Below are 25,697 nucleotides of genomic sequence, written 5' to 3' on the forward strand. Positions count from 1 at the left end.
TCTAATCAAAACACTCTGAGGGGAGAAAAAGGCCCAGTTATTCTACGAACAGTCGTTAAATTTCCCGAAGGCAGTTCGGCTAAGTGCACTCAGTTCAAACTGCAATCCCGTGTGTTGTAGCAAACGTGGAAAGCATCTTTTTCTTTAGCATTTTCTCATAAAATTGGGTGCTTTGATTGAGATTTTAAAATCTATTATGTTTTTAAGTCTTCTGAAATAGCCTCCAGTCTTCTCCTGCTGGTGTTTTTCCTTTCTTGTTTCTAGTGGAGATTGCAATGAAGCATTTCCGAGCTATCTGCTGGCAAGTATTTTCTCCTCTTCAAGAATGCTTCCTCCACAGGGCCAGCTAACGACATGTTCAAAAGCCCGTTCGCCTCCAGACTCACAAAACAACAATTCACGTGTTGATCTCTTGCTGCGAACATATCTGTGTTAAAATAGGCACCACACTCTATTCGAACGTGGAAATTTACACTCCCAAAATTGAAAAAAAAAATCCATTTCGTGGCAAGTTCTCGTGTGGGGACTGTTTTCAAAAAGTCTCAGCCCCGGAAACAAACAGAAACCCTCTCAAAATAAGTTGTGGAGGCCGTATGCCCATTAACCTCTGATCTGCTCACCTCCGAGACGCAGGGCGATTTCTGCACACGGCCCAGGACCTTAGGGCAATTTAAAACAACAACAACAACAACACATATTCGAGAGTGGTCTCAGGTCGACGTGAACATACTGGGATGCGTGAGGACAGCGATGACATTCCCCCAGCTCTTCGGGGCTCTGACCCGTCCTCCTGAGATTACCACCCCCACCCTGTTTCTCTTCTGACAGGGGACAGAGTGGGTGGAGAGAGGATCCAGAGCGGACTTCTCCGGTACAGGTGGATTGTTTTAGGTGAAAGGGTGCACTCGTGTCCAGAAAGTAAAATGCTGCTTTGCTGACAAGGAGAAAGCGGGGTGAAGTATTTCAGACATAGCAGGCACACCGAAGGGCCGCTGCCTGGCAGGAAAAAGCCCTCATCATTCTGCTAATGATCTGCTTGATTAACTGTAATTAAGAATTTACCTCTGTGTTTTATGACTTGCAGACCCAATACAAATATAATCCGTAGCTCCTGTAAGTTCATAAAACGGATTTTCGGTTTGCCTGTTTACCCACCTATTACCGTTTTTTGTTGTGGTTGTGGTTGTGGTTTTTTTTTTTTTTTTTTTTTTTTTTTTTTTTACAATTTACAGTGCTCGATGGGCAGCATTAAAAGTGGAAGTAAAAGGCAATTTGTATTCGGAACGCGCTTGAGGCCGCTTTCTTTTAGGTCCTTTGACTGAGACATTAAACACACACACGCTCGGGAGTTTTTAAAAACTGATGGTTTGGTGAACAAGCAAGGACATGTGTTGGTATATTCTAGTTTAACAAACGATTTAACTGCGAAAAATGAGCGCGTGGGCCTAGAAAGACTGGACGTCAAACCCAGTTTGGGGGGACCGGCGGGGACACGGCTACAGCGCACACGCTGGGGGCCGCGGGAAGTGAACCAGGGGCGGATTTTTTTTGGCTTCTCCCCGTCCACGGTTCTGTTTTTCACGGAGTCAACCCCTCCCGGAGCGGGGGCGGACGGCGGGGGGCCCCGGAGCGGCCTCCCCGGGAGCGGCGGTCCGAAGGCGCGGGCGGGCAGGGCCACCGCGCCGGGCTGCGCTCGCCCGGGAACCCGCGGCCAGATGGCGGGAGGCGCGGGGACCCTTTGTGCGCCCCGAGCGCGCGCCTCCAAGCCGCGCGGTCGCCGGCACCGGAAGGGTTCACACTGCGTCTGAAAGGGGACAATGGAGTCTGGATGGATCAACATCGCCGAAACCGAGTTCATTTGCGATTCAGCCCCTTTCAGCGCGGTTGTCATGCAAACTTCCTACTTTGATCAGCAGAGGGTGGCGAGGGAGAAAGCCCGCAGAGGCCGGGCCGCGGCGCGTCCGCGGCGCCCTTGGCGGGTCCCCGCCCCCTTCCGGAAGGAGCCGCGGGGACGCCGCATCCTGCACCTTGACCTGTCTAGACGGGCCCCGAGTTTTTGTCTCGGTTTCCAAGGGCGCGGGGCGCTCTTTGACCCCCGCGCGGGGCGGAGGTGGCGGCCGCGGGGTCCTCTGAATCCTCGCCGGATCCCGGAGGGAGCGGGGCGCGCGGCGACGGGCACCAGCTGTCCCCAGAGGCCGCGGCCGCGCCGGGGGCCGCCCTGCCCGCCCCTCTCCCCCCGCGCCCGCGGGCGTCAGCGCGGCGTCCGGGCACCCGCGCCCCGGGGCGCACCTCCGGGCTCCGCCGGGCTGGTCCGGGCTGCGACGGGCGCGCTGCTCGCCGCGCCTCCGTCCCTCCCCGGCCCCTCTCGTCCTGTCCAGGCTCCGCGTCTTTCTCTCCCCCTTCCGCCCTCTCTCTCCCTCTCTCCTGCAAGTCCACAATCACAGCCATTTTCTGTACTCGGTGCCTTCGTGCGCGTGCTCGGGGACTTTTCGGGAGGACGACCCGCACAAGCGGACTTCACAGTGTGCATGTAGGGTTTTGCCTGCCCCCTTGCAAACACCCGCCCTTTTCCACAAGCACCGTTTAAGCTCACTTGGTAAACTCTGTAAAGAGGACGGCCGCGCGCACGTTCTGCTGCGAGGGGACGCAGGTCGGCGTTCACGGGGGTGGCGGACGTCTCCGTGTGCCTCCCCGCGAGCCCCGAGCGCCCCGAGCGCGCAAGACCGCTTCCCTGCCCGTGTTGTCTCCGCAGGTCCCCCTGGCCCGCTCGGAGGCTTTCCTGGCCGACCTGTTGGATGGCGTGTGCGAGCGCATGAGCGAGTACAAGCTGGAAGAAGACCCGGTGACCAAGGAGAAGGCGTTTAAGAGATTTGCCCCAAGGAAAGGAGACAAAATATACAAAGAATTTAAAAAATTCTATTTCTATTCTGATGCTTACAGACCTTTGAAATTCGCGGTAAGCTCTCTTCCCGGGCAGGTGAACCCTGGGCGCCACGAACACTCTCTGGTTTCTGTTTTTCGCTATTTGCTTGGGTTGGTGAGTTTGGAGAGGAGACACTGAGCATTCGAATGCTATGTTTGCTTTGTGGTCCTGCCTTTTCAGTGGTGACCGGGCATTGAGGAATGTGAGACACCTAACGGGGGTTCTGGAGACAGGAGACATTTTCCAGAAAGTGCTGTGGTAGCTCCCAGGGACTCTGAGACACAGTCTGTGTTTCTGTGCCGTGGGGCTTGAGGAGGAGTTCCTTCCAGGTTCCCACAGAAAGAATCAGGGGTCGTGGCTCCTAGGTTAAAATCCAAATTAAAATGAATGTCGCTTTCAAATATTTACAGCCAAATGGTAGAGGAAGAGTGACATACATCATCCGTCTCCCCCCCTTCAGGCTTCACAGAAGAGAGAGAATTTCTTTCCTGAGTTAATTCAAGTATTTTAGCACAAACTAAGTTAAACAAAGGCTTAGGTATGATAGCTGGCTTAATGCCAAACTTCCGTCCAGTACAGTGTTTATTTTAGATGAAGGCTGGCCTCTGGGTTGCTAGAATGTGCCAGGCAAAATATATTCCAATATATTTCACTTTACTTAATGCTGTTGAATCAGACGAACTGATGGGAAAGCCTGTTTAAAAAATGTATTAAGTTCACACATTGGCCAAAATGTCAGGCATGCTGAAACCCTGAAATAAGGGCTTTAGCTGACTTTTGAAGATTTCATTTTAATTAAAAAGTAGAGGCAATAATTCCAGGTTAAAAGTGCTGTGGACGAGAAATTGCAGTGAGTGAGTGTGCTTGCATTTCACAGGTTTTAAATCAACACATTATAGTGGAATTTAAATATTTTTAAAGGCCATTGAAAAATTTTAAAGTCTTGCTTAATGAACTTGGAAAATGATTTGCAAGTCTCGAGTGAATGCCCTTCTGCAGCTTCCTAATTCCTGAAACTGTAGCCCTGTGCGTCTCTAACACAGACACACACTTCACTTAGAATTGAAGATTTTTTTTTTTTTAAATGTCTGGGCAAATTTGGGCCCCCTCTTCTCTGAAAAGTTAGATTTGGAGGTAGAAGCAGAGTGAAATTATGAATGGATCTCTAAATGGTAGGAAAAGAAACTTCCCCGAGTAACTGTCAAGCCTGTTACCCACAGTGGGATTGAGGCCCGGTTTGTTTTGATCGCTTTCAGCGATTGTTTTCACACTTCAGACTCTGTTTTAAAACCACAACGTGGATTATTCTGTTAAATCTGAGGGAACTGGGTTTAACCATTTCCAAGGAGCTGTGTTCTTTAAAGGGCTCTAAAACAAACAAAAACAAAGCTAAGACTTTTCGGTCCCATCTAGGAGACCCATTTCTTCCTAGTCCTCACATTCCAATTTAAGGGAGAGGAACAGATACGAAGAACTAGCTTCCTCCCTTACCCTCGTCTTTCAACACCACTAATCAGTTGGTTAAGTCCCAGGAAAATGATGCAATTAACATTCTGGGGAGAGGGGGTCGAGCCAATGCCGCGATGTCTTAAACCAAGGGGGCTAATAAAAACGGGCCACCTTGGCAACCCGATTTTCTATTTCCAGCTAAGAAAATGTTGGTAAGCGCTTCTAACCAGACGCCCCGTGCGTGTCTCTCCACCTGTGCTGTGATTCCGTTTCCGCAGTGCGAGGCCATACTAGAGGAGCACGAAGACGAGATACTCTCCCTTATCGCCCAGGAGGCACATCACCTCGCTGACAAGCTGTGCAGTGGAAAGGCAGGTACTGTGTCTGATGTAACATGTGTCCTCGCGCGCCCACCCCTTCTCCCCCTGCGCCGCACCGTGTTTTTTCAAACGGCGCCTTGCTTTCTCCCTGCCACCGAGGGCTCTCCACTGAGTCAGAAAGACACCGAGTGCGAGAGAACAAACAAACAAAACCACAGGCCTCCGGGGGCTCCAGCTCCCTCCTTGACACTTCTTGCCTCTGCTTTGTCAGCAAAGTCTAAGGGGCTCAGGCTAGACTCTCAGATGTTAGGGACCACGTGCTCATCAGAACTGGACGGATCCAAAGCACTTTCTCTTTCCAAACTCCGAGAAAGCTGGGCTTTTCCGTCCTGCGTCAGGAAGGAGAATCTCTTTAGGACTCGCCTGCGGACGGAAGGGGGGATCTTTATTTAGTGCCAGATTTTGAAAAGGTTTTTGTTTGTTTGTTTGTTGATCGGTAAGGGGAGCTGGATATTTGTTTTTCAAGTTAATTTCCCAGAAATCCACTTGTTCTTAAATTATTTTTCTTTCTGGCAGAGGGTAGAAAAGAATACTTGAGTTATATTCACACACACACTCAGAAGCTAGATAAATTATGGAACTTGATTCATACGAAGTTGAAACTATGTTACTACCATTGGCCTTTCCACCTGTTTGGTGGCCTGTGAACCTCCTAGGGGAGTATCACTATGATGCTTATTTAAAACACTTACCAGGATGTAGCCAAGTTGGGCAGCCTTTTCAGAGATCTTGCAGAAAATGAACCATACATATGAAGACAGTGATTTAAAGTCCTGGAAGTACTTTTACGCCATTGCAGAATCTTGAGATATTTAGCAATTGCTTATAATAAGTATAATGCACCTGCATCCGCAGTATCGAATTTAGTGCCAAAATCCTTAAAATAATGTTTACTGCACATTTGTAGGTAAATATTCATGTCATTGAAAGTTATTAAAGAAGAAAGTTATAAATGCACATTAATAGGGAAAAGTTTTCTTACTCTGAGTAGATAATAGGGTTGTTTTCTGCTTAAAATCCAGTTTGAAAAATAATAATAAGATCCAGTTTGGTTGGGAATTTGAAGAAGAGTACACGGCATGATGCAGTTAGGGTTGTCCGGGACTAAGGTCCTCCGGGTGGGGGAGAGCTGGCTCCTGGAGTTCAGTTACCTAATGTTGCAATGTTGTGAAATTCACATCAATAAGGGCATAGCCTCGATTTCCCAAAGAAAGTATTTCCAAAGTTTTTCAAACAATTTGGAGATGTACATATGCTTGAAGATACAAGCAAAAATGCAATGACCAAGCCAGAAAATGTCAGTTTTCCTGTTTTTTCCTCACAAAGGGTTTGGACTCATCATAACCATCTGTGGCAAATGCAACAAATTTGCTCTATAAACACCTGTTCAGACCTTACAGGCAGGCCTGAGAAAGTTCCACCAAGTCTTCACAGCAGCCCTTGACCCACATAATCAGATCCTGGGGGAAAGGCTCTGTTCCTAAATGCCGCAGTTTGACTTGAGTTCAGTAATGTCTTTTCACTCCTTTTGCGTATTTATAATTAGAAAAATAATGTGAACCCCGAGAAAATATGAGCATAAGGGGAAACTAAGATACACGCACGGCTACTGGTGTAACATAAAACATTAGATAACTAATTCTCAATAGCGTTTAATTGTTTGAAAACTGGCGAAGTCCTTACACTCTAAACAGAAACATCAGGGCCGCGGGACTCCCGAGAGGGCCAGCTAGCCACCCCAGAGGTAACCGTCTCTGACTGCACCACAGAGCCGTGGTCTCCAAGCTGGGTTTCTCAGTGAAACCCATTTATGGAGGTTACGGATATCAGTTAAAAACTGCGGGTATGTTAATCCTGAAAAGAGGCTAGACTCGCCCCCCCACACCCCCGAGTCTGCTACTGTTGAAGTAAGTTAACAGCCCATAGCAAGATGGACGTTTTTCAAACTTAAAAATTATTGCCAGAAAAGGCTAAAGCAACACATCAGTAAGAAAAATGGCATGTGTGGACCCCGACAACAAAGAAGCGGTGTGTTTTGACATATTGGGACGGTTTCAGATGACCGCGTAGAAGGTGAGACGCTCCCGCGGTAGAAGAACTGGGGCGCTCTCCCACGGAACGTTTATATGGGGTAGCAGGTGTCCTGTGTGAGCTCGGCGTCCGTGCCCTGCTTCTCGAGGTAATACTTTACCTTGTTCTGTTGTCCCGCAACTTTACTGTGATGGACCTCCTCGTTTTAAAGATGTTTGGAAGACATGGGTGTATGTGTGTGTGTGTGTGTGTGTGTGTGTGTGTGTGTGTACATACGTGTACTAGAGGCTCTGAATGTGCCTTAACCAGTGACATGCTACCCAGAGTCTGCGGTATCCAAGACACTCCACTGAGGTCTGCAAAAATGTCTACAGACCGTTTTTAAGGAGATAACTTCTCTTAAACAGATGCTTCTAGAACTAGAGCTCTAATTGGGAAGTTGGTCCTTTTTTCTACTTTATGCATGTGTGTGTGTGCACGTGCATTTCTTATATGCGTTTATATATGAATTTTGCTTTTTTCTCTTCCACGTAGGTCAATTCACTTTAATTTTTCAATAATTATGTAGTCGCAGATGAGGGCGAACTCCCAGACTTTAAGACTTCTGCTTTCGTGAGGTAGAACTGACATGAAATTGTAAGGTGTTGGAAGAGTGCGTCGCGGTGATTTGGTGTGTGTGTGCGTCAGGAGAGATCCCTCCCGTCCACTGATTCCTTCAGTGGAGTATCAGGACGGACAGTGCACCCGCAGCCCCAGACAGCAAACGGGGGAGGACGGAGAAAACATCTGTTACATTCAAGATGACCGACTGGATTTTAAAATAACACATCAGTGGGATTTTCACAAACATTATGTTCCACCTTTTGAATCAGTAAAGAAAACCTCAGTGAAAGACGATCTGATTGCAGATGGGGCTGTGGATACCCCCGCCACTTTAATCACTGCATAAAACAAAAGCTCACCAAATACATCCCGTTGTTGGGGTGTAAGACAGAATAAGAGGGCTACCCCATACGTAATCTTGGGGGGTTTTCCCCTAGACAAAAATAAAAAAAAAAAGAAGAAAAGTCAGCTCATTAGATTTTCCTGATGGAATATTTTGTGGCCCGTGACCCAGGCTTTGCCAGATTGTCATTTTAACGTCTTGAAGTCAAGATGATGTTTTAAAATCTTAATACGATAATTGGGTCATGATAAAAAGTGTAGCTACATTCCACTGATGGTAGAGAACGTAACACTCTAGATCATGGGTGAATGGGTAGTCTGCGGTTTGTGGGGTCGTCATTAGCTAGAGTGTGACGGTGTCGACGCAAAGACAGAAATGTCTTCGGGACGCACGTCACTTCTGCTTTCATAGTAAATCTGAACATTTAAACTGTTAGACTGACAAATCTGTCACATGATCATTTGAAGGCAACACAGGAAATAAGGCACCAAGTATCTTGAAATGTTTAGCTTGCATTTAAAGGAAAAGCATTTTTACCTTTCTGTGCAGCCTTCCCAATGATAGTATTGAATGATAATATGCCAAATGATTACTTTCAAAGGTCGGTATATTCCTGTTTTAAATAAACGATGTAGTTAAAATAATCCGTAGTCTTTTTAAAGAGAATTGGCATGAGTTGCTTCCAGTTGGAAAAGGAGTGTGTGTTAGAGCATCTCCTTGCCTCTCTGCTCCTTGGGATAAACGCCAGGCGTGCTGTGCCCCAATTTAAAGCATTCCTTAAATACTCCCAAGGCCATGGGCAAAGCGGTATGATCCCTGGGCTTGGGTTTTTAAATATTCCAGGAAAAAAAGGCTGGAAGATGGGACTAGAGTAGCTTTGACAGGTGTCGAGGCTAGGTTTGGAGTCCGAGGGAGTAGACTACACCCTTTTATCTGCTTGTGTGTGTATTGGAAAATTTCCACGATAAAAAAGGTTTTAAAATATGCTTCCGTAAAAATGTGGGGTTTTGCAGAAGGTTAGTGACTCACACGCTGTGATTAAATGTGAGAGTGATGTTGTGTAACTTTTTTTCCCCCCAGATCTCTGCAAAACCGCTGCTAAGCAGACCGAACTCTAGGGTGCCAGGCCCATCAGGTGGTGAGGGGAGCCGCGGCGCACAAGGTCAACACCCACGTTCATATCTTCTTGTTTCTTCACGGGAAGAAAGTCTGCATCTCTCATTTATACCATGTCGTCTCATGTATGACATTTTTTTTGGAAAATCCGTTGTTTGGCATCACAACAAACCCGGTTCTTCCTGGTTCTTTCTATAGGGAGATGAAGGAAGGCATAAAACAAATCACCTTTCTGGATTTTGGTACAGACAGAGTTGGGAGTAAAGCATTTAATTTGATAATAAGAAAAAAGCGAAGCCATCTCATAAATGAAATAAGGATCTGATAATGCATATTGTTTATTTGGTGCACGTCTACAAGTATCCCGTTCTCTTTGATAAGAACTTGATTTGATTTCTTAAATACTTGATCGGTCAGGAAATTAAGAAAATATATTGCTACAAATTCCAGATTATGTCTTCTTGGATCTATATGGTGATCAGTAAAAGAAACAAGCTTATTTTATATCAGGAATGAAAATCAAATTTCCAGCTTTAAACCCTAAGTTTAAAAACTTTTTAATCTCTAAAATGTAATTGAATACATAAAAAATAATGAATATTTTTACAGCAAGCAGGACGGTGGTCTTTCTCATGCGTACCTTCTGAATTCAGATGATTCGGAAAGTCGATTTATGATTACACTGTGCATTCTTCAAAGATGATACCAATGACCATGTTTTGTTTTGCTGCAAACTCTAGCGTGTGTGTGTTTTAAAAGACTTTCGGCTAACAGTCAGCATGTGTATCTTCCTCCTAACTAACCTGTTATTCTCCCGACTTGGGTGTTTTGGTAGGTGTGGAGGTGGAGAGGAGGGAAGATCTTACGAGAAATCACCCACTGATCACACTTTATGCAGGACCTAGTAAACATATTGCTCTTGGGTATTTCACTGTCTCTGTTAAATTTACATTCCATGGAATCTGACTTTAATTATTTAAAATGTCAGGATGTGTTCCACACACTTCTTTTTAAAAGAAGAAATGCTTGTTGTTGGCAGTGAGAATTTTCCAGATAGGATAAGATAAATTCTGCCCTCAAAGAGCAAAATCTCTCTTGTAATGTGGTCCATCATTGCCTGGAAAACTCAGCTAAGGCTTCGGTGAGGAGGGAGTTCTGAAACTTAGGAACATTTACCAAAACTAAGGGGAAGCAGTTTCCACTTTTTTCCTTCTTTCCCCTCACTTCTTACTGGAAGTCAGAATTTTAAATTCATGTCACTTTTTTTCTTTGGGGAAACGGAAAGGCATGTGATGTTTGGACACATCTGTGGCTGGTTAACAAGGACAGACCTTACGTATTGGAGCCCAGGGAACCTGCACTGATAGAAAATGGAAATGGGCTTCCAGAACAATTAGCCCCATCTTTCAGTCAGGTAGCAAAGTTGTGATTTACAGCACGGTCCCTACATCTTTACGTAAACCTGTCTATTTAAGATTAATTCAGCATTTCAGATAGCTCCGAGTCACGAACACCTCCCAGACTTGGGCTTCCTTGGTAGGTGCACTGCCCACGAGCCTGATTCCTTCATGAAAGCATGACCGTGGCCGTGGCGGGCAGGTGCGCCCAGAGCTGGCACATCCGTGACCGTGCAAGTGTGACCTCAGGCTTCCCAGACTCTCACTGGTCATTGTCACAAAGTCTCAGATACAGACACAGCTAACAACCTAAGTGAACCTGAGGGCTCCGTCTTCCTTCCCCCGTGGAAGTTCTCGCGGGTGGTGAAACGCTTGCTTTGACTGGAGAGAACCACGCATCTCGCCTCTAATAGCGATCCTTGAAGGTCTTGCCAAATATGGCTTTTCAGTTGTTTCTTATCTCTGAGGAGAACTAGTCTTGTGTCTTCGAAGACTTTTGGTAGCTCCTGACTTACCTACTGGTTCTTTCCAGAATTTTTTTCCCAGCTCAAACTTGTTAAGCTCATGTAAATACTGTGACTTGCTAAGTTACTGATTAAATATACGTTTGCGGGATAGACACGATCACCACGTTTCTTACAGCTGCAGACACGCGGGTGTTTCCTGTAGGGCACAGTCAGGCTGTGGTGCTTTCACTAATGAGCGATAATGAGACAGAGTAGTTGCTCGCTTTAGCGCTTTAGCGTCCCTCTGAGCCACAGTCCTGCCTTCTTAATGACGCCTGTTGACCCAAACCAAAACAAAGCAAAAAGCCTGGGGGAAAAAAAAGAAAGCAACACCCAAACACCCAAAGTGTGGCACAAAAGTTTCTCAGAATCAATGAAAAGCAACTTAATTCTGGGTCAGAAAGATTCCTGGAGGAAAAAAAGTGGGGGGTGTGATGTTCATTAAAATAATGGGGAGAGCAGGCACGTTCGGGCAGTGGTTTCAAGTCGTGCTTTTATGAGACAGGTTCTTTGGGTCTCCCTGGAAGGCTCTGGGAACCTGTTCTCATAAAGAGAAACCAAATTGGCTGCAATGCACTGTTTATATTCTGTTACGTGGATCACTACTTGCTAAGAATAAGCCAAGACCAGTGAATCCATTTCACCGAGGAGTGGAAAGTGGAATTGAGCCAAAGTCCCAAATGGGAGAAATCAATACTTGATTTACTAAGACAAGCCCTAAAAAACCAGAGTCAATAGCTGGTTATATTTGTTCTGCCTACTTCTCGGCTTGGGTTGGTATATATTCATGTATGTAATGGCTTCATGTAAATAAAAAAATTTTAAGCTATCACTCTTAAAATTCAGGTTATAATGGAATCGGAGGAGAAGCCATTCTTTGATGTGATGCTGTGGCCTGTTTGAAGATTTGACACAAATTTTGGAGCTAATCTTAAATCTCGAAGCCCACCCAATAGTATATTATGTAGTTTTATACCAAAATGTAATTAGCAATGAGAGTAAATTGTCACAACACCTGTTAGACACAAGTGTACGTTTTGCTATGATTTTCTGCCTGTAACTTACTGCCCCTTCATACATTTCCTGAAATTCTCAGATTAGGTGCCTGGATTTACAGCAAGGAACTGGATAGATCAAAGACCGAAGGAGAGAAATGAAATTGGAGTACGGAATCATGGACGTTCACTGCCCTTGTGTTACCTAGGATAAGACGCAGCAGACGACCATGTCCTGTCCCTTAGTACCCAATGCCCCTGGCCCTGAACGTGTCTGAGGGGGAACAGCCCACTGGTTTTGTCCATTTCCAGAACCTGCCCTTCTTGGAGATGGTGATTAAATTTAATGTACAGTGAGCTCATTTGTCTGTAAGAAATCTAGTGTGGCTTGTGAGGTGGGTCTGAACCATCAGAAGTAGAGTTCTCCACCTTTCTGGGTGCTCGGAGGGCCCTGGAGACGGGCGGGAGCACGGAAACACAGATGCGCGCAAGCAGACCCCCGTACATGGAAATGAGGTCTGGACCCCGGGAAGTCACGTGAAGCTGGGATCGCTCCAAGGTGCACATCTCAGAGGAAAACGTGTCTGGAAATTTCTGTAATTCCTTAAGGGGGAAAAAAAAAATCATTCCTGTGCTCCTTAATCTTGATTTTCAAGAAAGAAAAAAATATGCTAAATTGTAACAGATATATAGAAAATAGTCTATGTCACAAGATAGTTACAAAACACAGTCCATCTGTTAAGAAGTTCCTGGAAAACAACGAGCTTGGAGACTCTGCTGGAAACGCATCAGAATTGTATTGTGATGTGGCTGGTTATTACGGAACACAGATTTGATCTGGCCAGCCGCGGGTCGAGACTGTAACCCCCAAAACATAAGGGCACAAAGTGGAAGCCCGTACAGTGAGGGGAGCAGTTAAATAGGCGAGAGCACAGCCGTGTTCCCCCCAACGCCAGCGTGGGCGACAGCCGGCGGCACACTTGGCTGAGCTGGGACACACCCCCGAGCCGCGCACGTCTGCCCTTGGAGCAGACAGAGGCTCCGGGAACTTCCTCCTCCGTTCCGGGCTGTTACTAAGCCAGTGTGGAAGGTATGCAGGTTACATAACAGAAGGTCGGATGGCCAGTGTCAGCTAATTAAGCATGGCTGAGACCCGGAAAGATCCTGTAAGTGATAAGTTAAAATATTAATACCGATTTCCAACTTCATGAATAGCGAGGCTGGCACCCGAAGAGTTAGAATGTACTCCTGACATTTTATATTAAGGTTTTGGCCTCAAAGCCACTTTCCGAACAAGTGGGAGTTCCTCTGCAGCACAGTCTCGGATACCAGCCGAGACAGGGTGATGGTAATCCTTGAGGTAACACCACTGTCAACAGAGAGAGAGAAGATTCCAATCAGGTGACTTTCATTGTCTGATAGAAATGATCTTTATGGCTTTGCTGTTCTTCATCAAAGGGCGCTGATTAAGCATCTTCATGCCCTGTGGTTTGTAGAAGAAAGCAGAGAACCAAAAAATAGTCTATTTGGCCCCCATTAAAAATGGGCCCTGTTTAAAGCAACATTGTATTAAAACAGAGCGAAGTCTGATACAAATGCGGTTCAATGAGTGTTATTAAATTATTAGACCTTAAGGTGAAAATACACCCTTGAAATGCCTTTATATGCAATCAGAGCTGGTGATTAAATTTTAATGCCCTAAGATTAAAGGGCCACTTGAGTGAGGTATTTTTGTTTTATTTTTTTGTTTTGGGGGGTTGTTTGGTTGGGTTTGGGTTTTTAGTAGGACCCCCAGTGGGGAACAGGAGATGCTGTGAATTTGCTCCATTTTGTATACATCATGGATCCTGAAGCCTCGGCCGGTTTCCAGGGTGAAAGCGTCCAGGCTCTGGCTCAGCCTCGCGTGGCGGCAGTGGTGTGGCCGTTTGCCCATCACAAGCCACAGGAAGTCCCGTGACCCCGTGTGAGGCCCAGTGGCCCCGTGTCCAGGCCCAGTGGCGCCGCAGGCTCCTGCAGGAGACAGAGGCCAGATCGGAGCCGCAAACGGGGCCGACTCTCCGCCAGCGGGGGTGTTTGAACCTTAAGAAGACTTTTTTTTTTTTTTAAGAAATGGTTTTCCTTCTACCTGGCGACGGAGTGTCAAACCCATCAAAGCCTTTGTTCTCCCAGCTCGGACGACTTACTCCCACAGACGGAAGTGTTCCCTGATGCACCAGGCCAGAGGGGAGTAACCACACGGCCCGATCCCTCCATGCCCGGACACCCCCGTAGCCCCCCCGGGGACCGCCGTGGCGTGACCCGAGCCCCTGGGGCAGTGGGCCCAGGTGGGCAGCCCTTTCTCCGGCGCTGGCCTGCTGCCTTGCTCTGAGCAGCCCGAGCTTGCCCTGGAGCCTGGCCGTCCGGCCCTGCGTCTCCGAGGAGCCCACGCCATGGGCCGCCGCCGCCGCAGACAGAGCGCGGCTCCTTCCATCCCTTCTGTCCGCACAGCCCCGCTCCCGGCTCTGCACTCAGGCTGGGCCCGGAATCCCGGCTTCGTGTCCCGCTCAGAGCGAGCCGCGGGCCCGAACCAGACAAACTTCTCGCCCAAACCCTCTTCCTACCCACCCACAAGCTCACACAGACTCGATGCTGCCTGCCTGGGGCCGGGGGTGCCCCCAGCAGCCTGCGCCCCCCCCAGTAACGGCCCCCAGCAGCCTGCGCCCCCCCCAGTAACGGCCCCCAGCAGCCTGCGCCCCCCCAGTAATGGCCCCCAGCAGCCCGCACCACCCCCAGTAACGGTCCCCAGGAAGCCCACGCCCCCCCAGTAATGGTCCCCAGCAGCCCGCGCCCCCCAGTAACGGTCCCCAGCAGCCCGCGCCCCCCAGTAACGGTCCCCAGGCAGCCCGCGCCCCCCCAGTAACGGTCCCCAGCAGCCCGCGCCCCCCAGTAACGGTCCCCAGCAGCCTGCGCCCCCCAGTAACGGCCCCCAGCAGCCTGCGCCCCCCAGTAACGGTCCCCAGCAGCCTGCACCCCCCAGTAACGGTCCCCAGCAGCCTGCACCCCCCCAGTAACGGCCCCCAGCAGCCTGCACCCCCCAGTACCAGTCCCCCTACATGACAACACTTGCCGACCCCCACGTTTTGTCAGACACCTGTGTGCTGTGAGGCCCCACTGTGAAAGGCAGAGGGGAGGTGGGCAGGGGCCCCTCCACGTTCCGACGGGGAAGCTGGGGATTCTCAATGGGAAGTGGAGATGAGGGTGACCCCGCCGGAGGCGTCAGTGTGGACGCGGCTGCCCGCCATGCTGGACAAGCACTGGGGACCTCATCTTCGTCCTCGAGAAGGCCACCTCCTCCTGGGCCACCAGCGTTTTTGAGGTCAGTCGTGGGAAAGGCAGACCCAGAAAAGACCCCGGCTGGTGTCCGGAAGAAACCCTACCCTGACCGCCTGCTGATGAGAGGTGGGGGCTGGAACTCTGCTCCCTTCAGGGGCCGTTGGTGGGAGCGAGGGGGGGATCCAGGGGGGCGAGGAGCCCACACAGACCTCCAGGGTCTCCTGCCCTGAGAAGGAAGAGGCAGAGACCTTGGGAAGGGGCGGTGGGCAGAGCGGCTGGGTGGTCTTTCCGTCAAGCCCCTGGCGGGCACCTTGCAGGGGAGTCGACACTTCCAGGTCACCTGTGATCCCAGCCGAGACAGAGACAGACCTGAGGGGGGGCAGTTGTCGGATTTGCAGACGGACTGGCAAGAATGCCAGGCCTGCCTGTCTCCCCGGGGGCTGTCGCTGTTCGCAGCCCTGGCAACGCCTGCGGCTGGTGTCCCCCCGGACTTGCCTTGCCTGGTCGCCTGTAGGGGCAGATTTGGGGCAGGCATGTTACTTTGAGCTGAACACAAACTCAGACCGCAAAACTATGTCATCTCCTCTTGCTACTTTCCAGCCGAGCAGAAAGCACAGAGTTCTCCTTTACAGTTAGGCTCCTGCCGTGCAGGGGGTGCAGGAGAGCAGACGGAATCGCCTGGACCCTTCTGGGGTTTTCGTTTCTGTTTGATTAAGTGCCTGTGGCCAGTTTGCAGCCTGGTCGTCCTCTCTCTGAAAGCCTGACTCTGGGAGAGCGTCTCCAACCCCAGCTAGGGACCAAGGGACGCTGTTCAGCTAGGGACTCCGTGACCTTCTGCTCCCTGGTGTGTCTGCCGGCCTGACCCACTCTGCCTGGAACCCACTGAACAGACACTGCTGGTCCCTCTCCCCGTCCTCCTGGGAAGACCACACTCAAGATCGTCCACTGCCTTCTGCCCTTGCCTCTCCTGGAGGCCGCAGGGCAGGTTGGGGTCCCCAGGGGCCACACTGCGGGAATCCTGGGTCCTCCAAACACTTGGGAGGTACCGGTCAAACAAGAGCTCTCTGGGCGCTGGACAGGTGGGTGGCCAGTGCCCCGAGCAGGATGGCCACAGAGGCGGCCCCTCAGTCTCTGTGGCTTGAGTCTCCTTTAAAACCAGACAAAAAGGAAAATATCACACACACGCGCGCGCGTGCATACACACACGCACGCATTTTTTTCTTCTAAGTAAAAAAAATAACCAAACCTGTTTTTAGAAAAATGAAGATTTAAAAAGAAAAGAATAAAGACATTCGTATGTCCCATCACCCAGATAATTGTTTGCGTCTATATGTAAGTGTGCACGCGTGTGTGGGAGGGCACGCGTGTGCACGCATGTGAGTTAGTTGTGCAGCCAGGTGTCCTCTGGCCCAGAACTTCCACTCGAAGTGCTAAAACTTTCTTCTGGTGCTTGATATTTTCCTTCAACACAGCTCGTCGGAGCGGCAAGGGGCTCACTCCCGGCGGGCACGGCAGCTCTAGGAGCTCGTCGCCCGCATTGGGTCACTTGGGTTGTTTCCAGTCTTCTGTGAGCGTGAACAGGGTGGAGGTGACTTTTGGTAGCTGAACCTTGGCCAGTTCGGAACAGCTTCCTTTGAGGGGACGTTGCAGACGGGGAAGCGCCATGAGTCTGAGCAGATGGGAGACGGGCGTGGGTGCAGGGTGGGAGCCGCTCCCCGGGGCTTCTCAAGGCCGCGTGAAGACCTCCAACAGCTTGGCACCATAGGACCCGTGATGCCGTTGAGCCTAGGACAACGCCTGCCCTCTTGAGCTGGCTCCCTGTGCGTGAGGCATCCAGAAAGTCTTCTCGTAATTGGAAGATGCCTTGTCTTCAGTGAGGACAGTCCAGGCCCTCCAGCACGGCCGGCTGGCAGCTTCCCCAACTGGGGCGCAGAGCCCCAGCTGGGTCGCCTGGACCTCCCAGGGGCACTCCATTGCTCTCGTGCTGGCCATGCTGGGGAGAACCATGAACAGGACATTACAGTCCCTCCCACAGGCACCCCTTCCCGTCACCCTCACACAACCTTGTGTAGAAATACAATTCTTTTTTCCCCATGCAGATGAAGAAACCAGGGTCTGGAGAGACAGGAGTGGTCACGTTCGAAGGTCCTGGTGTCCCCACTGCAGCCCCAGTGGGGAGCCCCTCTGATGCAGTGAAGACGGACTGGTTGGACAGGAGAGTCCCTGAGGTGCCTTGGGTCCCGATGTGAGGGCACGAGAGTGGGAGACCAGGCATCTGGGCCTCCAGACCCCCCGGAGCCCCGTGCACAGAGCACTGGAATGGAAGTCGCAGGACTCCAGGACCGAGGCTGCTCAAACATGACCTTGTCGGCGGGTGACATCGCCCCTAAAGGTCACAACAGGAAAGTATGTGCCCATGGGAGGCAGAGGGCATGGCCCTAGTGTGGGGGCTGAGCTCGGGGATGGGGGCGACCACGTCCATCTGCAGCATCACAGAGGCCAGGCTCGGTGTGCGGTGGTGGCTGTCATGGCGTCTGCGTCTGCAGACACTGCAGGCTCGGAGCAGGGGCCCAAAAACCATCCCGAGGGAATGGCTGCCCCAAATACAGTAATTTAGGGTATTGCCGCAGGGTGAGGCTGCGCTCCCTGTGCGCTCTTTGGTCGCTCTCCGTCGTCATGACACTTGTTCTTTGAACTTCCTTTTCTCTCCTTCTCACCCTCAGAGGGCTGCTGGTCCTTTGGTAAACATGCATTTTGCCTCTCAACCTCCCTCTAAAGCAGAGTTTCTTAGCCTCTTTTAATGCCGGGGAGACTTCCGGAAGCCTTGGGAAACCCATGACCACGCCGTCCTCTGACGGATATGTACGCGTGCATCCAGGAGATGTAGACGATCACCAGAAACCCAACTAGACTGAAATACTTACCAAATATATTTTAACTGCGATGTGTTTCCTTGCTAATATGTTAGATAAGAAGATGCCCTCGTAGGTCTAATCAATGATTTTGAAGAAGCGACAAGCAGAGACGGCCTCGCCATTCACCGGCAACGGCAGCAGCAGGACGTGAACGTGTCTGTGGTTTCACTGGCAACGGGAGGGACAGAGCATCAGGCTAAGGGCGAGAAGGCACAGGACACCACCGCGCGACCGCACTCACGGCCGGGGTCCGAGAAACAGAACAAATGAGCGAAGCGGGAAGAAAGAGAAACAGGGACAAACCAAGAACCAGACCTTCCCCTACAGAGAACACAGAGCTGGTCACCAGAGGGGAGGTGGCCGGGGGAGTGGGGGACAGAACGGGGATGAAGGAGCGCACCTGCGGGACGCGCCCTGGGGCAGGACGGGCGGCATCGCTCCGGGGCGTCTGAAACTAACACGACTGCACGTGAACTCATGGGAATTAAAGTAAAATCTTAAAGGAATTGGCAACAAGGTCACAGGCAAGGCTGACTCCTCTCGTGGCATCATTAGGTCTGTTTCACAGTGAAAAGAACTGGCCAATTGCCAGTAGGCATTGGTTAGTGAGAACAGGATGCAGAACCCGGGGAAGACCTCCGGCCCTAAAGCAAACAGAAAGAGGTCAACTCGTGCAGACAGGAACATGAGGCACAGAGAGGCTCGCTGTCTGGTCTAAGGCGACGCAGCAGGTCAGAACCCCACACGCGACCTTCCGCTGAAGGGCTGAAGGCAACGAGCTGACCTCCCCACGCTCCCCCCAGCCCCTCCCATTAGCATCCCGGAGAGCTCATCCAAGAAGGTCGCTGACCACCTTTACCGCCCGTGAAGAAGACCCTTGACAGAGGTGTAAGACACGGAAAAGGGCATTTTAGGAAATAGGAAAAGAGCTCCTGAGAATATAAAATTCAAGCCTGGACCACACATGTAGAGTCACTCAATCGGGGGAATTAGAAGATTCATTTTATCACAGAAAATCTTGAAAATCCCATCCCTAGTGCTCATTTTGGGTAGCACGATAAAATTAGCAATAAGAGGGCGCCTGGGTGGCTCAGTGGGTTAAGCCTCTGCCTTTGGCTCAGGTCATGATCCCAGAGTCCTGGGATCGAGTCCTGAGTTGGGATCCCTCCTTGGCAGGGAGCCTGTTTCTCCCTCTCCCACTCCCCCTGCTTGTGTTCCCTCTCTCACTGTCTCTCTCTCTCTCTCTGTGTCAAATAAATAAATAAAATCTTTTTTAAAATTAGCAATAAGACTAATAATAAGACTGCTTAAAGAAATCCTTCAAGTTTAGATTTAAAAGAAATAAATACTTACAGATAGGTTAACCGCTTGCTTCAACTTGCCATATTTTGAGTACAGTGGAGGATGTGGTCATTGGGTCTTCGGGTCCTGTGTTGCCAAAATTCTGTACAAGATAGAGTGCTCGGGGGATAAGTAGCCCCTGACAATACAGACAAGTTTCATGTTTCTGGAAATATACACCAAAAAGGACGAAACAGTATGTGAGTATTTTTTTCTTTCAACAAATACTCCAAATGAAAATGTTGGCAATTGGATTCTCTCTCTTTTTTTAAGATTTTATTTATTTATTGACAGAGAGAATAAATCTTCTGCTCCCCAGGGGGAGTGGCAGAGGCAGAGGGGGAAGCAGGATTTCAGGGGAGTGGGGAGCCCGATGCGGGGCTTGACCCCAGAACCCTGGGATCATGACCTGAGCCAAAGGCAGGCACCTAACAAGTAAGCCCCCCCAGATGTCCCGCGATTGGACTCTTTCAGCGTTTCCATAAATCGAAGGTGTAACTTCCCCTACGTCTCCCCCTCCTCTTACTTGTTCCCCGTGGAGGTCAGGATTACTGTGCGCCCGCACAGGGTCATCGCTCCCCACCAAAGATGCTCCGAGGCTCCACAGAGATTTCATGGCAGGAAGGAACCCGCGCTCCCTCCAGGGCTGTCTTCCTCTCTCCTGTTTGACCAGAGGTGGTCACCCCATCTCTGCCCCATCGCTCCCCACCTTACTGCCCCCACCCCGAATCAGCCCCTCTCCATCTGTTCCTGCTCCAGGCTAGCCTGCGTGCCACGGCCAAGGTGGTCCCGGACGCTCCTCCGGCAGCTCCCCCTCCTCCGGCTGCTCCTCCTCCAGCTGCTCCTCCTCCGGCTGCTTTTCCTCCTCCTCCAGCAGCTCTCCCTCCTCCAGCTGCCTCCCCCTCCCCCTGATGCTCCTCCCACCCCTCCAGCTGCCTGGTTCTCCAAAGCTCCCCCTCTTCCAGGTGCCCCCCACATTCCTCTAGTAGCTCCCACTCTTCCATCTGCCCCTTCTCCTCTAGCAGCTCCCCCTCCCCCTCCTCCAGCTGCTCCCTGTCCTCCAGCTGCTCCTCCCCCTCCTCCAACTGTTCCCCCTCTTCCAGCTGCTCCTCCTCCAGCTGCTCCTCCTCTAGCTGCTGCTCCTCCTCCAGCTGCTCCTCCTCCTCTTCCAGCTTCTCCCCCTCCTCTAGCCACTCCTCCACCAGCTGCTCCTCCTCCTCCAGCTGCTTCTTCTCTAGCTGCTCCTCTGCTTCCAGCTCCTCCTCCCCCTCCTCCAGCTGCTTCCCCTCCTCCAGCTTCTCCCCCTCCTCCAGCTGCTCCTCCCCCTCCTCCAGCTGCTCCACCTCCTACAGCTTCTCCCCCTCCTCCAGCTGCTCCTCCCCCTCTAGCTACTCCTCCCCCTCCTCCAGCTGCTCCTCCCCCTCCTCCAGCTGCTCCTCCCCCTCTAGCTGCTCCTCCTCCAGCTGCTCCCCCTCCTCCAGCTGCTCCTCCTCCAGCTGCTCCTCCCCCTCCTCCAGCTTCTCCCCCTCCTCCAGCTGCTCCTCCCCCTCCTCCAGCTGCTCCTCCTCCTCCAGCTGCTCCTCCTCCAGCTGCTCCTCCTCCTCCAGCTGCTCCTCCCCCTCCTCCAGCTGCTCCTCCTCCTCCAGCTGCTCCACCTCTAACTTCCCCTCCTCCTCCTCCAGCTCCTCTTCCTCCTCCGCCAGCAGCTGCCCCTCGTCCAGCTGCCCCTCCTCGTCCAGCTGCCCCCAGCTGTCTCCTTCCACCAGCTGCCCCCTCCTCTCACTACCTCCTGCCTCCCCATTGCCCCTCTGCTCCTCCAGGGCTGCCACCCCTGCCTCCTGGCCTTGCACCCCTGTAGGCCCTGCAGCCTGAGCTCTGCCCCTCTTGCTTCCTGGCCGGTCGCTACTTCCCTCCCTCTCTGCATCATTCTCCCCCCCTCCAGGTTTCTGGACCCCAGAGGCCCACTGCGACAGCGATTGCAGAGCAGGCTGAATACACGGCGAAGCCAGCCCCACAAGTCTAGTTAACATCCGTCACCTTACGGTCACCAGATCCCCTGGGTGTGACGGGGACTTTGGAGATGCCCGCTCTCAGCCGCAGTTAGATACGCACCCCGGTGTTGCCAGCCACAGCCGCCAGGCTGCCTGGCACGCCGTTTCCCACAGATACAAGCACCCGGGCATTGTGCCCCACACCCGAGGGCCCATACTGTTACAGTCCCGCTGAACCTCAGTAGAAAGGGGAGGCGGGCGGGGGGGGGCAGGAAGGAGGGAAGGCCCGGGCCAGGAACGAACAGCAGGCTGGGAGGAAAGAGCTTGGGACGGACCCAGGAGAGCCGGCGGGCGACCCTGGTCATCCCTCACGCTTGGCTCCAGGTCTGTGCTGCACTGGGAAAGCGAGAGGCCGCGCTCCTCTGCCCCCTCCCCGATCCGACGGTACCGGCACCGCCGTGAGGCTCTGCTCCATGAGGCCGTCCCCAGCCGCCCTCCTCGACTGCTCCTGTCCACGTGTTTCGGCCCCTCTTCCGCTCCCCTCGCCGTCCCCTCCTGCCCTCGGGAGCCCCTCAGAGGCTCCGCAGGCTCTCCTCTCCCTGGTCGCTTGTCCCCATCCCTGGTGCCCGGACGACACCGCCCCCCCGCCCCCGCCCTGCTCCTCCCACGAGCCTCATCTCCGGGCTGAGTCTGGCTTCGCTCTGCGCCCTTTGTGGCTTTGTCTTCCCTTCTTTTCCTTTTGTTTCTGTGGGTTTCACTAAACTGTTTGCACACTTCTAGAGAAATTTCCGTCTTCCCCACGAGCCCATCCTCTCAGGCCCCATCGAGCGGGCCACCGTGCTTCCTGCGCCCCCAGGGATGCCTGGAGCCAACCATGGCAACAGCCCGAGGGGCGGCCGGCCTCCGGGACCAGCTCTGAGCCCCGCTGCACCGTCCTCGTGCAGAAGGGACCTCAGGCCGTAAAGGGAGAAGGTTCTGGACCCCTAGCCCCAAGCCCCAAGCCCAGGTGCTTAGACAGCTCCGGCCTCATGGGCTTTGGGGCTGAGCCACCGGCTCGGCACGAGGGGGGCTTTTCTCCAAACAGCTCCTTGCCCGTCAATGACACGTGTCCCTAACACTGTCAGGTAATGGTAAGCGTCTGAGAATGACACCGTCACACGAGGACGGAAGAGAACGCTGTCCTGTAGCAAACCCCACGCTGTGGAGGAATTCCAGCCTCGCCCAGGGGCCCCCTCTGTGCTGCACCCTAAGACTTTCTCTCTGACCCGCCTCCTCCTGGGGAAGGCTGGCACCCCGAAGTCAGGCCTGTCCCTGATGCTCTGCCTTGTGGCCAAGCCTCCTGGCCTCATGTCCCCACACCGAGCCCTGCCCCGATTCGAAATGTAGAACCGGTGGGAGCGGACGCCCCCGCACTTCCTGAGATGTTCCTTCTTTTCTCTCTGGGCCTCGGCTCTTCCCACTTTTAAAGTCCCGGGCACACAGAAAACGCAGCCGAGCGTGCAGGCCGGCTCGGCCCCTTCCGGGCTCCGGCGGACTCTGGGAACGGCTGCCATTCACCCTTCGCCTTCTGGTGGCTTCTGAACCATGAAGTTCCGCCCAGGGGTGCTCGGGACGACCCCTGGGAGCAAGGGGCAGGCCAGGGGCCGGGGCCCGGGGAGGGGGCTCCCCCAGGAGATTTGTTCCTGTCGTGAGGATCCCTCCCCCTCTGCTGACCGGGGTGGGGATGCGACGTGCCTGAGAGGGACAGCCAAGGACACTTAGCAGCAAAGCGGCGTTGCCCTGCGACTCGCTGGCCCCAGCCTGTGCTGGGTGGAAGGGATGGGGGTGTCTGGACGGGGCCCTGCTCTCCCTTGACCAAGGAGAAGGGAGTCCAGCCCAGCAGGGGCAGGTGCCGGCTCGGCGGGGGCAGCCCTGTTCTGCCAGCTGCCGGCACCACGCAGCCTCCAGCCTCAGCTGCCTCTCTCAGCCTCTGTTCCTTGGGGTTTCCTGCTGAGGCCTCCAGGCCCAGTGCAGGCCGCTAGCCCTTCTCTCTGGCCCTCCGTCCAACCGCCCTTTCTCTGCCCCCAGATAGGCCTCCGGCCGCACGTTTCCAACCACAGCACGCTCCACGGCCTCTCCGGGCTCCTTAGGCCGTCCACGAAGGCAGGCTCCTTGCCGACTTCCAGCCTCTGTGTTCTCCACTCTTCCCGGGGCCCAGCCCGGCAGCCAGGGAGGGCTTCCTTCCGACTTGCCTGGGGCTGGCCTCCCTCCGTCCCAAGCCCTGCTGGTCCCACCGGCATTGGGGCCCCCTCCACGTGCACAGACTCATGCCCAGCCACCGTGTCTGGGACTCAGGGGCCGCCAGGACCCTTCCCTGCTGTTGGGCACTCATTCAGGAGTGAGGAAGTCTGCAGCCCTGAGGAAGCATCTGCCTGGGCCCAGATCCGAGCTCCCCGCAGAGCGTCCCGCCCGGGGAAGGCCCGCAGTCCTGGCTGCCCGCCCAGCAGCGCTCTCCTTCTGCTGGGAAACTGCTCAGCCCTTCAGACCAGGCTCTGCCCCCTGAGCCTGGGTTCCATGGGCAGAGGACAGTCTCGATGGCACAGTCCTGGTGTGAGTAGTTGCGTCACACGGTCACACTACGTGTACGGCGACCACAGAATCTGCCGTTCGGCCTGAGACCCTGCAGCTGGGAGCGCTAGTTGCTGCCGCTCAGGGGCCCTGGCGGGAGCAGCGCCCTGCGGTCCCGGGCCTCCGGCTCCCACTGTACAGAAACAGTCCGCAAATACGGATGGACGGGAAGTCTGAAGTGGTCAGATCTCCTGTCAGACAAAGCGGAGAATGCCGAGAGGCGTCCTGGCATCTCTCTGTGTGACAGGAGGGCCGGACCCCAGGCTTTGTTCGCGGGAAGAGGACTTAGGGAAGGATGCCAAGCAGAGTTCGCTCCCCGGGCAGAACGGACGGTCCCGGGCAGAACGGACGGTCCCTCTCAGGGCTGCTGGGGAGACGGAGCCAAGAGCCATCCAGGTCTTTTGACAATGATGTGGGGGCTCTCGGGCCGCTCTGAGTCCAGACACCTGGGGTGGGGTGTCCCAAGGGCTACAGGGGCCAGTCCCCAGAGCAGCGGGGCCCCAAGCGGCAGGGAGCCCTGTCCAAGGGGATCAGGGAAAGATCAGCAACCGGCAGGGGGGCGCAGAGCTCAGGACGGGCTCCAGTGTCCGACAGGAAAGGACTGACTAGGAACCGAGCCAGGAGGGCGGCCGCCTCTAGTCAAGGACTCCTGGGTGTGCGGTGACGGCCAGAGGCTACACACGGAAGAAAGGGCACATATCAGGTTCGGGGGACTCAGCTCAGACAACGATCGCCAGTATCCCCTGTCCCTGTACGGTAACTTGGCGCATTCCTGCCACAGCTGCCCGATCAGTCCCTTGCCCCGAGCTCCTTGCCTTGAGGAGTGGCCCTGGACCGATTCTCTAAGACAGTGTGAGCGGACACAGTGCTCCCCCTGCGGCTGCCCCCTCCGAGCAGGGTCTCTTGGCTGGGAACCATCAGGGCTGGGGTGGAGTCATGCTGTCCCATGCCGTGGCCACCAGCCCCATGGGCAGCTCATTTAAATGAGCTAAGCTTAAACAAAACTCAAGCTTGGCTTCTCAGGTGCACCAGCCACACTGCGAGTGCCCGGGGGCCACGTGGCCTAGCGGCTACCATGCTGGAGAGGGCACGCTCAGAATGTTTCCGCCATCACGGAGAGTCCTGTTGGACAACAGCGGGGAGGGACGTGGGTTTCCAAATGACCCCCTGGACCAGAGCTGTCGCACCTCTGTGTCCCCTTCCCTGCAGAAGCGCGTCATCAGAGAAATTAAACCTCCGTGTTCTTGGCAGATAGACTACGTTTTGGGGCCTCTTTGTTATAGCCACCTGTGGGTTTGTGGCCGTACACATCTACGTACGTATCTGCGGGCCTTTGCGTCCGTGTACAGATGTGTAGGTGTACATATTTATATAAATATATATATTTGTGGGTATCGATGTTTATAAATACATGTTTGTGGGTATGCATGTTAAGGATACACGTACAGGCATACGTATTTTTGAACACGCATATTCATGTGCATACGTACGTACACGTATATAAATTGTGCCTCACATCCGTGTGGGTGCTAATGTGAACGTCGAACGCAGAGCTTTTCGGGAGCCGTCTGTTTTCTCAGAAAGTACTAAACCCACAGCTACCATCAGGTTATGGGCCTCACGGCGCGAATTTGGATGTTAAGAAGAGGTGCCTTTACCTGGAAAGGTTGAGAATCGTCGCAGCAGACGAGGGGGACAGGCCTGGCTGGAGAGGAGGCCGCGGGACTCGCAGATGGACAGCTGCCCAGCGGAGGGCCTCCTGCTGCCGTGAGGAGGTTGTGCCGGGCA

The 25,697-nt window shown here is 53.0% G+C and overlaps 1 protein-coding gene across 3 annotated transcripts; it reads left to right on the forward strand.

The window, feature by feature from the left end:
- The first annotated feature begins 1,686 nt into the window (after positions 1-1,686).
- CNPY1 (canopy FGF signaling regulator 1) lies at positions 1,687-12,495 on the forward strand. Of its 3 annotated transcripts, none has more exons than XM_032305572.1 (4): positions 1,688-2,378; positions 2,753-2,956; positions 4,651-4,747; positions 8,810-12,495. In XM_032305572.1, exons 1-4 carry the CDS (start codon positions 1,818-1,820, stop codon positions 8,845-8,847), a joined length of 900 nt encoding a protein of 299 aa, XP_032161463.1. In that variant the 5' UTR covers positions 1,688-1,817; the 3' UTR covers positions 8,848-12,495. The 3 variants fall into 3 exon arrangements, with proteins under 3 accessions (XP_032161464.1, XP_032161463.1, XP_032161465.1); XM_032305574.1 differs by lacking the exon at positions 1,688-2,378 and adding an exon at positions 2,513-2,596; XM_032305573.1 differs by lacking the exon at positions 8,810-12,495 and having other exon boundaries at positions 1,687-2,378; positions 4,571-4,741.
- The last annotated feature ends 13,202 nt before the right edge of the window (positions 12,496-25,697 follow it).

The sequence above is a fragment of the Mustela erminea genome, chromosome 11, assembly GCF_009829155.1.
Source record: "Mustela erminea isolate mMusErm1 chromosome 11, mMusErm1.Pri, whole genome shotgun sequence".
Taxonomy (NCBI): domain Eukaryota; kingdom Metazoa; phylum Chordata; class Mammalia; order Carnivora; family Mustelidae; genus Mustela; species Mustela erminea.